At 53.4% G+C, this 13,646-nt stretch overlaps 1 protein-coding gene across 1 annotated transcript in view; it reads right to left on the bottom strand.

Moving 5' to 3' along the window:
* Positions 1 to 4,099: 4,099 nt before the first annotated feature.
* LOC140399794 (carbonic anhydrase-related protein 10-like) overlaps positions 4,100 to 13,646 on the bottom strand; it is a 63,691-nt gene continuing 54,144 nt past the window's right edge. Inside the window, exons 6-7 of the mRNA XM_072489268.1 lie at positions 8,885 to 9,062; positions 4,100 to 4,218 (exon numbers count right to left, since the gene is read on the bottom strand). Coding sequence (XP_072345369.1) covers positions 4,196 to 4,218; positions 8,885 to 9,062 — 201 coding nt within the window. The 3' untranslated portion in view covers positions 4,100 to 4,195. The remainder of the gene's footprint in view (positions 4,219 to 8,884; positions 9,063 to 13,646) is intronic.

The following is a 13,646-nucleotide window of genomic DNA, read 5'->3' on the forward strand; positions in this document are numbered from 1 at the left end:
CGGCGCGCTGCGCCCGCCTCCCGCCCCTGACCGACAGCCGCCTCCACCAATGGCCGGCCGTCGCCCTCTCGCCCCGTCCCCCTCCTCCGCCCGCTCTCCCGCCGGCCAATCGGCTGCGGAGCGCTCCGGATTGACGTGCCGCGTGCGCCAATCGGCGTCCGGGGCCGCCTCATCCTTTGTTCCAAGCGCCAATCAGCGCCTGACCTTGTCGCGTCTTCCCGCCCAATCCAATGACGTCGTCGATGGACGGACGGTTGAACCAATCGGTCTCTGGTCCCGCCTCTCCATTGTCACCTGCGCCAATGAGCGCCGTACCTCGCCTCCCCATGTAGTGTCATCCAGTTAACGCGTCATCTTGATGGACGGCGGACTCAACCAATCAACGTCAGGACCCACCCCCCCATTGTTCCCTGCTCCAATCAGCGACGTCGCCCGTCTCCCCGGCAACGTCGTCCTGTCCCAACCCTCACCGCGCCTCACGTCGTTCGCCGTCTGTTGATGGACGGCGGTCTCAATCAATCGTCGCTCACCACCCCTTTGTTCCCTTGGCCAATCGGCCTTCTCCCCCACTGATTGACGAGCTGTCCGACCAATGAGCAATGCCCCTCCCACCCCCATTGTTCTCCTTGTCCAAACAGTTAACGGTCCCGCCTCCCTGCTGCTCCCAGCAGCCCCCACCTCGACTGATTGACTGGGCTGCTGGCCAATCGGAGGCCGGCACAGTCCTTCCACTGCACCCGCCCCCCCCCACATTGACAGCCCTCCCAGCGTGCGCGCCCCCTGGCTCGGAGGAGCGCCGCCAGGCGGTACTGCAGCCCCTTGGGCAGGCGCCATCTTGTCGAGGATAGTTGGCCAATGGCCGATGTTCTGACCCTGGGTCGGGGGTGTTTGATCGGGGGCTGGGTGACCCTCTCGCTGGCCGGAGGGGGGGAGGGGGTCTCTGACCACCCCCGGGATTGCGGTACCTGAGAGGTGGATGCCCATTGGCTAGACGCAGGAGTCTACCATTGGCTAACGCACATAGCTCCGCCCTGTGGGGCGGGGTATAAGAACCGATGCCCCTCCCAGCAGCCTCCCCTTTCTGTATCCAAGCTGCTGGGTACAGTTCTAGCTGATTGAAGCCGATTAGTGTGACTCTCCTTGTCTCACGAGTGCATCAGAGGGCGAGGGACGGATTTGAACAGGAGGATGAGAATTGTAGGGGCTGAAGGAGGTTACAGAGATAGGGAGGGAGGGAGGGATTTGAACAGATGAGAATTGTAGGGGCTGGAGGAGGTTACAGAGATAGGGAGGGAGGGAGGGATTTGAACAGGAGGATGAGAATTGTAGGGGCTGGTGGAGGTTACAGAGATAGGGAGGGAGGGAGGGATTTGAACAGGAGGATCGGAATTGTAGGGACTGGAGGAGGTTACAGAGATAGGGAGGGAGGGAGGGAGGGATTTGAACAGGAGGATGGGAATTGTAGGGGCTGAAGGAGGTTACAGAGATAGGGAGGGAGGGAGGGATTTGAACAGGAGGGTGAGAATTGTAGGGGCTGGAGGAGGTTACAGAGATAGGGAGGGGGGCGAGGGAGGGATTTGAACAGGAGGATGGGAATTGTAGGGGCTGGAGGAGGTTACAGAGATAGGGAGGGAGGGAGGGATTTGAACAGGAGGATGGGAATTGTAGGGGCTGGAGGAGGTTACAGAGATAGGGAGGGAGGGATTTGAACAGGAGGATGAGAATTGTCGGGGCTGGAGGAGGTTACAGAGATAGGGAGGGAGGGAGGGATTTGAACAGGAGGATGAGAATTGTCGGGGCTGGAGGAGGTTGCAGAGATAGGGAGCGAGGGAGGGATTTGAACAGGAGGATGGGAATTGTAGGGGCTGGAGGAGGTTACAGAGATAGGGAGGGATTTGAACAGGAGGATGGGAATTGTAGGGGCTGGAGGAGGTTACAGAGATAGGGAGGGAGGGAGGGAGGGAGGGATTTGAACAGGAGGATGGGAATTGTAGGGGCTGGAGGAGGTCACAGAGATAGGGAGGGAGGGAGGGAGGGATTTGAGCAGGAGGATGGGAATTGTAGGGGCTGGAGGAGGTTACAGAGATAGGGAGGGAGGGAGGGATTTGAACAGGAGGATGAGAATTGTCGGGGCTGGAGGAGGTTACAGAGATAGGGAGGGAGGGAGGGATTTGAACAGGAGGATGGGAATTGTAGGGGCTGGAGGAGGTTACAGAGGTAGGGAGGGAGGGAGGGATTTGAACAGGAGGATGGGAATTGTAGGGGCTGGAGGAGGTTACAGAGATAGGGAGGGAGGGAGGGATTTGAACAGGAGGATGGGAATTGTAGGGGCTGGAGGAGGTTACAGAGATAGGGAGGGAGGGAGGGATTTGAACAGGAGGATGAGAATTGTAGGGGCTGGAGGAGGTCACAGAGATAGGGAGGGAGGGGGGCGAGGGAGGGATTTGAACAGGAGGATGGGAATTGTAGGGGCTGGAGGAGGTTACAGAGATAGGGAGGGAGGGAGGGAGGGATTTGAACAGGAGGATGAGAATTGTAGGGGCTGGAGGAGGTCACAGAGATAGGGAGGGAGGGAGGGAGGGAGGGATTTGAACAGGAGGATGGGAATTGTAGGAGCTGGACGAGGTTACAGAGATAGGGAGGGAGGGGGCGAGGGAGGGATTTGAACAGGAGGATGGGAATTGTAGGGACTGGAGGAGGTTACAGAGATAGGGAGAGAGGGGGGCGAGGGAGGGATTTGAACAGGAGGATGGGAATTGTCGGGGCTGGAGGAGGTTACAGAGATAGGGAGGGAGGGGGGCGAGGGAGGGATTTGAACAGGAGGATGGGAATTGTAGGGGCTGGAGGAGGTCACAGAGATAGGGAGGGAGGGAGGGGACAGAGGTCAGGGACGAGGGTCTCTGTAGCCGATCAGCCCAGACTGGGCTCTAATTGTCAGTGGGAAAGAGACGAGGCAGGAAATGGGGGGAGTTGAATGCGTTTTAATGTTCACATTGCTGGGATTTCCCTGGGATTTCTCTGGCCCGGCAGCCCCTCCACAGACGGCGAAGGGGGAGCCACGGTCGGAATGAGAGAGACCATGCAGCCAGTCAGAGCACAGCAGGATCCCACAGCAACATCCACAGAGCCCCCATGACCAAGACCGTCCCCGAGAGAAAGGAGGATAGATCTAAAAAGACGGATAGGGAGAGAGAGAGAGACAGAGAGAGAGAGACAGAGAGAGAGAGACAGACAGAGAGAGAGACAGAGAGAGAGACAGAGAGAATGAGAAAAATACAGGGAGAGAGATTGAGAGAGAGAGTGGGAGACGGAGAGAGAGAGAGACAGAACGAGAGAGTGAGACAGAACGAGAGAGTGAGACAGAGAGACAGAGCGAGAGAGTGAGAGATGGAGAGAGAGAAAGACAGAGCAAGAGAGTGAGAGATGGAGAGAGAGGCAGAGAGAGAGACAGAGAGAGAGAGAGCAAGAGAGTGAGAGACGGAGAGAAAGAGACAGAACGAGAGAGTGAGACTGAGAGAGACAGAGCGAGAGAGTGAGAGATGGAGAGAGAGAGAGAGCGACACAGAGCGAGAGAGTGTGACAGAGAGAGTTGGAGAGTGAGACAGAGTGAGAGAGACAGAGTGAGAGAGACAGAGTGAGAGAGATAGAGTGAGAGAGACAGAGTGAGAGAGACAGAGTGAGAGAGACAGAGTGAGAGAGACAGAGTGAGAGAGACAGAGTGAGAGAGACAGAGTGAGAGAGACAGAGAGAGAGAGCAAGAGAGTGAGGGACAGAGAGAGAGAGAGACAGACAGAACGGGAGAGTTAGACTGAGAGAGACAGAGCGAGGGAGTGAGAGATGGGGAGAGAGAGAGAGAGACAGAGAGAGAGGCAGAGAGAGACAGAGATAGAGAGAGAGATAGAGAGAGAGTGAGAGATAGAGCCAGAGAGAGAGAGGCAGAGAGAGAGATAGAGAGAGAGACAGAGAGAGAGATAGAGAGAGAGACAGAGAGAGATAGAGAGAGAGATAGAGAGAGAGATAGAGAGAGAGAGAGAGAGACACAGAGAGAGACAGAGAGCGAGAGGGGGGGGATAGATGATGACATTAATCAATATTTAGGCTCGGTGCCCTCCAATCAGTGAGCCTCAATCGTGCTGCCCATCCAGCTTGTGATTGGCTGACATTCTGTGCCTCCTGGTTGGATCATTGGTGACATTCACGCCTGAGCCTTCGGATTGGCTGAAACATCGATAGAAAACACAATTAGCAGAGGCCTGACCAATCACAAAACCCCAGCCCAACCAGGAGTGGATTTAATCATGGAACTTACCGTGCAGAAGGAGGCCATTCGTCCCATCGAGTCTGCCCCGGCCCTTGGGAAGAGCCCCCCCCTCCCCAAGGTCCACACCTCCACCCTTGGCCCCGTAACCCCACCGACCCTCTTCGAACTCTGAGCAGCAATTTTAGCACGACACAAAGGCTGGTGGAATTGCGGATAGCGATGAGGACTGTCGGAGGATACAGCAGGATTTAGATTGTTTGGAGACTTGGGCGGAGAGATGGCAGATGGAGTTTAATCCGGACAAATGTGAGGTAATGCATTTTGGAAGGTCTAATGCAGGTAGGGAATATACAGTGAATGGTAGACCCCTCAAGAGTATTGAAAGTCAAAGAGATCTAGGAGTACAGGTCCACAGGTCACTAAAAGGGGCAACACAGGTGGAGAAGGTAGTCAAGAAGGCATACGGCATGCTTGCCTTCATTGGCCGGGGCATTGAGTATAAGAATTGGCAAGTCATGTTGCAGCTGTATAGAACCTTAGTTAGGCCACACTTGGAGTATAGTGTTCAATTCTGGTCGCCACACTACCAGAAGGATGTGGAGGCTTTAGAGAGGGTGCAGAAGAGATTTACCAGGATGTTGCCTGGTATGGAGGGCATTAGCTATGAGGAGCGGTTGAATAAACTCGGTTTGTTCTCACTGGAACGAAGGAGGTTGAGGGGAGACCTGATAGAGGTCTACAAAATTATGAGGGGCATAGACAGAGTGGATAGTCAGAGGCTTTTCCCCAGGGTAGAGGGGTCAATTACTAGGGGGCATAGGTTTAAGGTGCGAGGGGCAAGGTTTAGAGGAGATGTACGAGGCAAGTTTTTACACAGAGGGTAGTGGGTGCCTGGAACTCGCTGCCGGAGGAGGTGGTGGAAGCAGGGACGATAGTGACGTTTAAGGGGCATCTTGACAAATACACGAATAGGATGGGAATAGAGGGATACGGACCCAGGAAGTGTAGAAGATTGTAGTTTAGTCGGGCAGCGTGGTCGGCACGGGCTTGGAGGGCCGAAGGGCCTGTTCCTGTGCTGTACTTTTCTTTGTTCTTTGTTCTAAATGCGAGGTTATCCGCTTGGCCGCAAAAACGCGAGGGCAGACTATTATCCGAACGGCCCTAAATTGGGGGAGGGGAGTGCGCAGCGGGACCTGGGTGTCCTTGTGCACCAGTCGTTGAAGGTTAGCGTGTAGGTGCAGCAGACGGGAAGGAAGGAGAATGGAATGTTGGCCTTCATTGCGAGAGGTTTCGAGTATAGAAGCAGGGATGTGTTGATGCAACTGTACAGGGCCTTGGTGAGGCCACACCGGGAGTATTGTGAGCAGTTCTGGTCTCCCTCTCTGAGGAAGGATGTTCTTGCTCTCGAGGGAGGGCAGCGAAGGTTTACCAGACTGATTCCAGGCACGGCGGGACTGTCGTACGAGGAGAGATTGACTCGGTTGGGATCGTTCTCGCTGGAGTTCGGAGGAATGAGGGGGGATCTCGTAGAGACTTATAAAATTCTAACAGGACTGGACAGGGTAGAGGCGGGGAAGATGTTCCCAATGATGCGTGTGTCCAGAACCAGGGGTCACAGCCTGAGGATTCAGGGTTAACCATTTCGGACAGAGATAAGGAGACATTTCTTCACCCAGAGAGTGGGGAGCCTGTGGAATTCATTACCACAGGGAGTAGTTGATGCTAAAACATTGAATTATCTACACTCCCAGGACAGGTACAGCACGGGGTTAGATACAGAGTAAAGCTCCCTCTACACTGTCCCCATCAAACACTCCCAGGACAGGTACAGCACGGGGTTAGATACAGAGTAAAGCTCCCTCTACACTGTCCCCATCAAACACTCCCAGGACAGGTACAGCACGGGGTTAGATACAGAGTAAAGCTCCCTCTACACTGTCCCCCATCAAACACTCCCAGGACAGGTACAGCACGGGGTTAGATACAGAGTAAAGCTCCCTCTACACCGTCCCCATCAAACACTCCCAGGACAGGTACAGCACGGGGTTAGATACAGAGTAAAGGTCCCTCTACACTGTCCCCATCAAACACTCCCAGGACAGGTACAGCACGGGGTTAGATACAGAGTAAAGCTCCCTCTACACTGTCCCCATCAAACACTCCCAGGGCAGGTACAGCACGGGGTTAGATACAGAGTAAAGCTCCCTCTACACTGTCCCCATCAAACACTCCCAGGGCAGGTACAGCACGGGGTTAGATACAGAGTTAAGCTCCCTCTACACTGTCCCCATCAAATACTCCCAGGACAGGTACAGCACGGGGTTAGATACAGAGTAAAGCTCCCTCTACACTGTCCCCATCAAACACTCCCAGGACAGGTACAGCACGGGGTTAGATACAGAGTAAAGCTCCCTCTACACTGTCCCCATCAAACACTCCCAGGACAGGTACAGCACGGGGTTAGATACAGAGTAAAGCTCCCTCTACACTGTCCCCATCAAACACTCCCAGGTCAGGTACAGCACGGGGTTCGATACAGAGTAAAGCTCCCTCTACACTGTTCCCATCAAACACTCCCAGGTCAGGTACAGCACGGGGTTCGATACAGAGTAAAGCTCCCTCTACACTGTTCCCATCAAACACTCCCAGGTCAGGTACAGCACGGGGTTAGATACAGAGTAAAGCTCCCTCTACACTGTCCCCATCAAACACTCCCAGGTCAGGTACAGCACTGGGTTAGATACAGAGTAAAGCTCCCTCTACACGATCCCCATCAAACACTCCCAAGACAGGTACAGCACGGGGTTAGATACAGAGTAAAGCTCCCTCTACACTGTCCCCATCAAACACCCCCAGGACAGGTACAGCACGGGGTTAGATTCAGAGTAAAGCTCCCTCTACACTGTCCCCATCAAACACTCCCAGGACAGGTACAGCACGGGGTTAGATACAGAGTAAAGCTCCCTCTACACTGTCCCCATCAAACACTCCCAGGACAGGTACAGCACGGGGTTAGATACAGAGTAAAGCTCCCTCTACACTGTCCCCATCAAACACTCCCAGGACAGGTACAGCACGGGGTTAGATACAGAGTAAAGCTCCCTCTACACTGTCCCCATCAAACACTCCCAGGACAGGTACAGCACGGGGTTAGATTCAGAGTAAAGTTCCCTCTACACTGTCCCCATCAAACACTCCCAGGACAGGTACAGCACGGGGTTAGATACAGAGTAAAGCTCCCTCTACAACGTCCTCATCAAACGCTCCCAGGACAGGTACAGCACGGGGTTAGACACAGAGTAAAGCTCCCTGTACACTGTCCCCATCAAACACTCCCAGGACAGGTACAGCACGGGGTTAGATACAGAGTAAAGCTCCGTCTACACTGTCCCCATCAAACACTCCCAGGACAGGTACAGCACGGGGTTAGACACAAAGTAAAGCTCCCCCTCCCCTGTCCCCATCAAACAATCCCAGGACAGGTACAGCACGGGGTTAGATACAGAGTAAAGCTCCCTCTACACTGTCCCCATCAAACACTCCCAGGACAGGTACAGCACGGGGTTAGATACAGAGTAAAGCTCCCTCTACACTGTCCCAATCAAACACTCCCAGGACAGGTACAGCACGGGGTTAGATACAGAGGAAAGCTCCCTCTACACTGTCCCCATCAAACACTCCCAGGACAGGTACAGCACGGGGTTAGATACAGAGTATCTCCCTCTACACTGTCCCCATCAAACACTCCCAGGACAGGTACAGCACGGGCTTAGATACTGAGTAAAGCTCCCTCTACACTGTCCCCATCAAACACTCCCAGGACAGGTACAGCACGGGGTTAGACACAGAGTAAAGCTCCCTCTACACTGTCCCCATCAAATACTCCCAGGACAGGTACAGCACGGGGTTAGATACAGAGTAAAGCTCCCTCTACACTGTCCCCATCAAACACTCCCAGGACAGGTACAGCACGGGGTTAGATACAGAGTAAAGCTCCCTGTACACTGTCGCCATCAAACACTCCCAGGACAGGTACAGCACGGGGTTAGATACAGAGTAAAGCTCCCTCTACACTGTCCCCATCAAACACTCCCAGGACAGGTACAGCACGGGGTTAGATACAGAGTAAAGCTCCCTCTACACTGTCCCCATCAAACACTCCCAGGACAGGTACAGCACGGGATTAGATACAGAGTAAAGCTCCCTCTACACTGTCCCCATCAAACACTCCCAGGACAGGTACAGCACGGGGTTAGATACAGAGTAAAGCTCCCTCTACACTGTCCCCATCAAACACTCCCAGGACAGGTACAGCACGGGGTTAGATACAGAGTAAAGCTCCCTCTACACTGTCCCCATCAAACACTCCCAGGACAGATACAGCACGGGGTTAGATACAGAGTAAAGCTCCCTCTACACTGTCCCCACCAAACACTCCCAGGACAGGCACAGCACGGGGTTAGATACAGAGTAAAGCTCCCTCTACACTGTCCCCATCAAACACTCCCAGGGCAGGTACAGCACGGGGTTAGATACAGAGTAAAGCTCCCTCTACACTGTCCCCATCAAACACTCCCAGGACAGGTACAGCACGGGGTTAGACACAGAGTAAACCCTCCTCACCTTGGATCTGGATGTTGGGGTGCTGGGTAGTGGGGGGACATTTCCTCGCCTGTCGATGGGGATCCACGCTAGTCCGGAGGCTGCGATTGTTGAGGGGTTGGATGAGTCGGTAGTTGTCACTCATGCTGTGAAAGACCGCGAAGGGTTCATGCTGACTGAGTAATCGCAGCGAGTGCATCTGTGGATTCAGAGAAACACCAGCTACCAGAGAATTACAGATTCCGACACCTATAGTGGCCATTCTGCCCCTCCTTTCCCATGCTAGCCCTGTGAACGGACGATCGTTTTAATCCCCCTCGCTCTCCTCTCTCCCTCCATCTCCCTGTCGATATTCCCCCTTCCAGGATTTACCCCATTCCCCCTTTGCGAAGGGTCCTGTTGAATCTGCTACCTCCGCCCTTTCTGGCGGCCCCTCCCCATCACAACAACTCACTGTGTCTGCAATAAATGTTCCCTCGTCTCCCCTCCCGCACTCCCGACCTCTGCTTCTTTTCACCATCGCGTTCCCGATCTGTGTGTCCCTCACGTGCCCGACCCTCCCGTCGCTGGGAACTCAGCTTCTCCTCATTGACTCCCGTCTCCCATCGCAAACCCTTCCTCCCTTGGGAATGTCTCGATTCAATCTCCCCCTTAACCTTCTCCTCATTGACTCCGATCGCAAACCCTTCCCCCATTTGGAACGTCTCGATTCAATCTCCCCCTTAACCTTCTCCTCATTGACTCCCACCTCCCATCGCAAACCCTTCCCCCATTGGGAACGTCTCGATTCAATCTCCCCCTTAACCTTCTCCTCATTGACTCCCATCTCCCATCGCAAACCCTTCCCCCATTGGGAACGTCTCGATTCAATCTCCCCCTTAACCTTCTCCTCATTGACTCCCATCTCCCATCGCAAACCCTTCCCCCATTTGGAACGTCTCGATTCAATCTCCCCCTTAACTTTCTCCTCATTGACTCCCATCTCCCATCGCAAACCCTACCCCCATTGGGAACATCTCGATTCAATCTCCCCCTTAACCTTCTCCTCATTGACTCCCATCTCCCATCGTAAACCCTTCCCCCATTTGGAACGTCTCGATTCAATCTCCCCCTTAACCTTCTCCTCATTGACTCCCATCTCCCATCGCAAACCCTTCCCCAATTTGGAACGCCTCGATTCAATCTCCCCATTAACCTTCTCCTCATTGAATCCCATCGCAAACCCTTCCCCCATTTGGAACGTCTCGATTCAATCTTCCCCTTAACCTTCCCCTCATTGACTCCCATCTCCCATCGCAAACCCTTCCCCCATTGGGAACGCCTTCGATTCAATCTCCCCCTTAACCTTCTCCTCATTGACTCCCATCTCCCATCACAAACCCTTCCCCCATTGGGAACGCCTCGATTCAATCTCCCCTTAACCTGCTCCTCAATGACTCCCATCGCAAACCCTTCCCCAATTTGGAACACCTCGATTCAATCTCCCCCTTAACCTTCTCCTCATTGACTCCCGTCTCTCATCGCAAACCCTTCCCCCATTGGGAACATCTCGATTCAATCTCCCCCTTAACCTTCTCCTCATTGACTCCCATCGCAAACCCTTCCCCCATTCGGAACGTCTTCGATTCAATCTCCCCCTTAACCTTCTCCTCATTGACTCCCATGTCCCATCACAAACCCATCCCCCATTGGGAACGCCTCGATTCAATCTCCCCTTAACCTGCTCCTCATTGACTCACATCGCAAACCCTTCCCCCATTTGGAATGTCTCGATTCAATCTCCCCCTTAACCTTCTCCTCATTGACTCCCATCTCCCATTGCAAACCCTTCCCCCATTTGGAACGCCTCAATTCAATCTCCCCCTTAACCTTCTCCTCATGGACTCCCATCGCAAACCCTTCCCCCATTCGGAACTTCTCAATTCAATCTCCCCCTTAACCTTCTCCTAATTGACTACCGTCTCCCATCGCAAACCCTTCCCCCATTTGGAACTTCTCAATTCAATCTCCCCCTTAAACTTCTCCTCATTGACTCCCGTCTCCCATCGCAAACCCTTCGCCCATTGGGAAGTCCTCGATTCAATCTCCCCCTTAACCTTCTCCTCATTGACTCCCATCGCAAACCCTTCCCCCATTTGGAACGCCTCGATTCAATCTCCGCCTTAACATTCTCCTCATTGACTCCCATCGCAAACCCTTCCGCCATTTGGAACGTCTCGGTTCAATCTCCCCCTTAATCTTCTCCTCATTGACCCCCATCTCCCATCGCAAACCCTTCCCCCATTTGGAACGTCTCGATTCAATCTCCCCCTTAACATTCTCCTCATTGACTCCCGTCTCCCATCGCAAACCCTTCCCCCATTTGGAACGTCTCGATTCAATCTCCCCATTAACCTTCTCCTCATTGACTCCCATCTCCCATCGCAAACCCTTCCCCCATTTGGAACGCCTCGATTCAATCCCCCCTGAACCTTCTCCTCATTTACTCCCATCGCAAACCCTTCCCCCATTGGGAACGTCTCGATTCACTCTCCCCCTTAACCTTCTCCTCATTGACTCCCATCTCCCATCGCCAACACTTCCCCCATTTGGAACGCGTCGATTCAATCTCCCCCTTAACCTTCTCCTCATTGACTCCCATCGCCCATCGCAAAACCTTCCCCCATTGGGAACGCCTCGATTCAATCTCCCCCTTAACCTTCTCCTCATTGACTCCCATCTCCCATCGCAAACCCTTCCCCCATTTGGAACGCCTCGATTCAATCCCCCCTGAACCTTCTCCTCATTTACTCCCATCGCAAACCCTTCCCCCATTGGGAACGTCTCGATTCACTCTCCCCCTTAACCTTCTCCTCATTGACTCCCATCTCCCATCGCCAACACTTCCCCCATTTGGAACGCGTCGATTCAATCTCCCCCTTAACCTTCTCCTCATTGACTCCCATCGCCCATCGCAAAACCTTCCCCCATTGGGAACGCCTCGATTCAATCTCCCCCTTAACCTTCTCCTCATTGACTCCCATCTCCCATCGCAAACCATTCCTCCATTGGTAATGCCTCGATTCAATCTCCCCCTTAAACTTCTCCTCATTGACTCCCATCGCAAAACCTTCCCCCATTCGGAACGCCTTCGATTCAATCTCCCCCTTAACCTTCTCCTCATTGACTCCCATCTCCCATCGCAAACCATGCCCCCATTCGGAACGCCTTCGATTCAATCTCCCCCTTAACCTTCTCCTCATTGACTCCCATCGCAAAACCTTCCCCCATTCGGAACGCCTTCGATTCAATCTCCCCCTTAACCTTCTCCTCATTGACTCCCATCTCCCATCGCAAACCATGCCCCCATTCGGAACGCCTTCGATTCAATCTCCCCCTTAACCTTCTCCTCATTGCCTCCCATCGCAAACCCTTCCCCCATTTGGAACTTCTCAATTCAATCTCCCCCTTAACCTTCTCCTCATTGACTCCCATCGCAAACCCTTCCCCCATTTGGAACTTCTCAATTCAATCTCCCCCTTAACCTTCTCCTCATTGACTCCCATCGCAAACCCTTCCCCCATTTGGAACGCCTCGATTCAATCCCCCCTTAACCTTCTCCTCATTGACTCCCATCTCCCATCGCAAACCCTTCCCCCATTTGGAACGTCCCGATTCAATCTTCCCGTTAACCTTCTCCTCATTGACTCCCATTTCCCATCGCCAACACTTCCCCAATTTGGAACGCCTCGATTCAATCTCCCCCTTAACCTTCTCCTCATTGACTCCCATCGCAAACCCTTCCCCGATTTGGAACGTCCTCGATTCAATCTCCCCCTTAACCTTCTCCTCATTGACTCCCATCGCAAACCCTTTCCCCATTTGGAACGTCTCGATTCAATCTCCCCCTTAACCTTCTCCTCATCGACTCCCGTCTCCCATCGCAAAACCTTCCCCCATTTGGAACGTCGTGATTCAATCTCCCCCTTAACCTTCTCCTCATTGACTCCCATCGCAAACCCTTCCCCCATTTGGAACGTCGCGATTCAATCTCCCCCTTAACCTTCTCCTCATTGACTCCCATCTCCCATCACAAACCCTTCCCCCATTTGGAACGTCTTGATTCAATCTCCCCCTTAACCTTCTCCTCATCGACTCCCGTCTCCCATTGAAAACCCTTCCCCCATTTGGAACTTCTCGATTCAATCTCCCCCTTAACCTTCTCCTCATTGACTCCCATCTCCCATCGCAAACCCTTCCCCCATTTGGAACGTCTCGATTCAATCTCCCCCTTAACCTTCTCCTCATTGACTCCTGTCTCTCATCGCAAACCCTTCCCCCATTTGGAACGTCTCGATTCAATCTCCCCCTTAACCTTCTCCTCATTGACTCCCATCGCAACCACTTCCCCCATGTGGAACGTTTCGATTCAATCACCCCCTTAACCTTCTCCTCATTGACTCCTATCTCCCATCGCAAACCCTTCCCCATTTGGAACGTCTCAATTCAATCTCCCCCTTAACCTTCTCCTCATTGACTCCCATCGCAAACCCTTCCCCCATGGGGAACGTCTCGATTCACTCTCCCCCTTAACCTTCTCCTCATTGACTCCCATCTCCCATCGTAAACTCTACCCCCATTTGGAACGTCTCGATCAATCACTCGCTTAACCTTCTCCTCATTGACTCCCATCGCAAACCCTTCCCCCATTTGGAACGTCTCGATTCAATCTCCCCCTTAACCTTCTCCTCATTGACTCCCATCTCCCATCGCAAACCCTTCCCCCATTGGGAACGTCTTGATT

The sequence above is a fragment of the Scyliorhinus torazame genome, chromosome 23 (genome assembly GCF_047496885.1).
Source record: "Scyliorhinus torazame isolate Kashiwa2021f chromosome 23, sScyTor2.1, whole genome shotgun sequence".
NCBI classification, from domain to species: domain Eukaryota; kingdom Metazoa; phylum Chordata; class Chondrichthyes; order Carcharhiniformes; family Scyliorhinidae; genus Scyliorhinus; species Scyliorhinus torazame.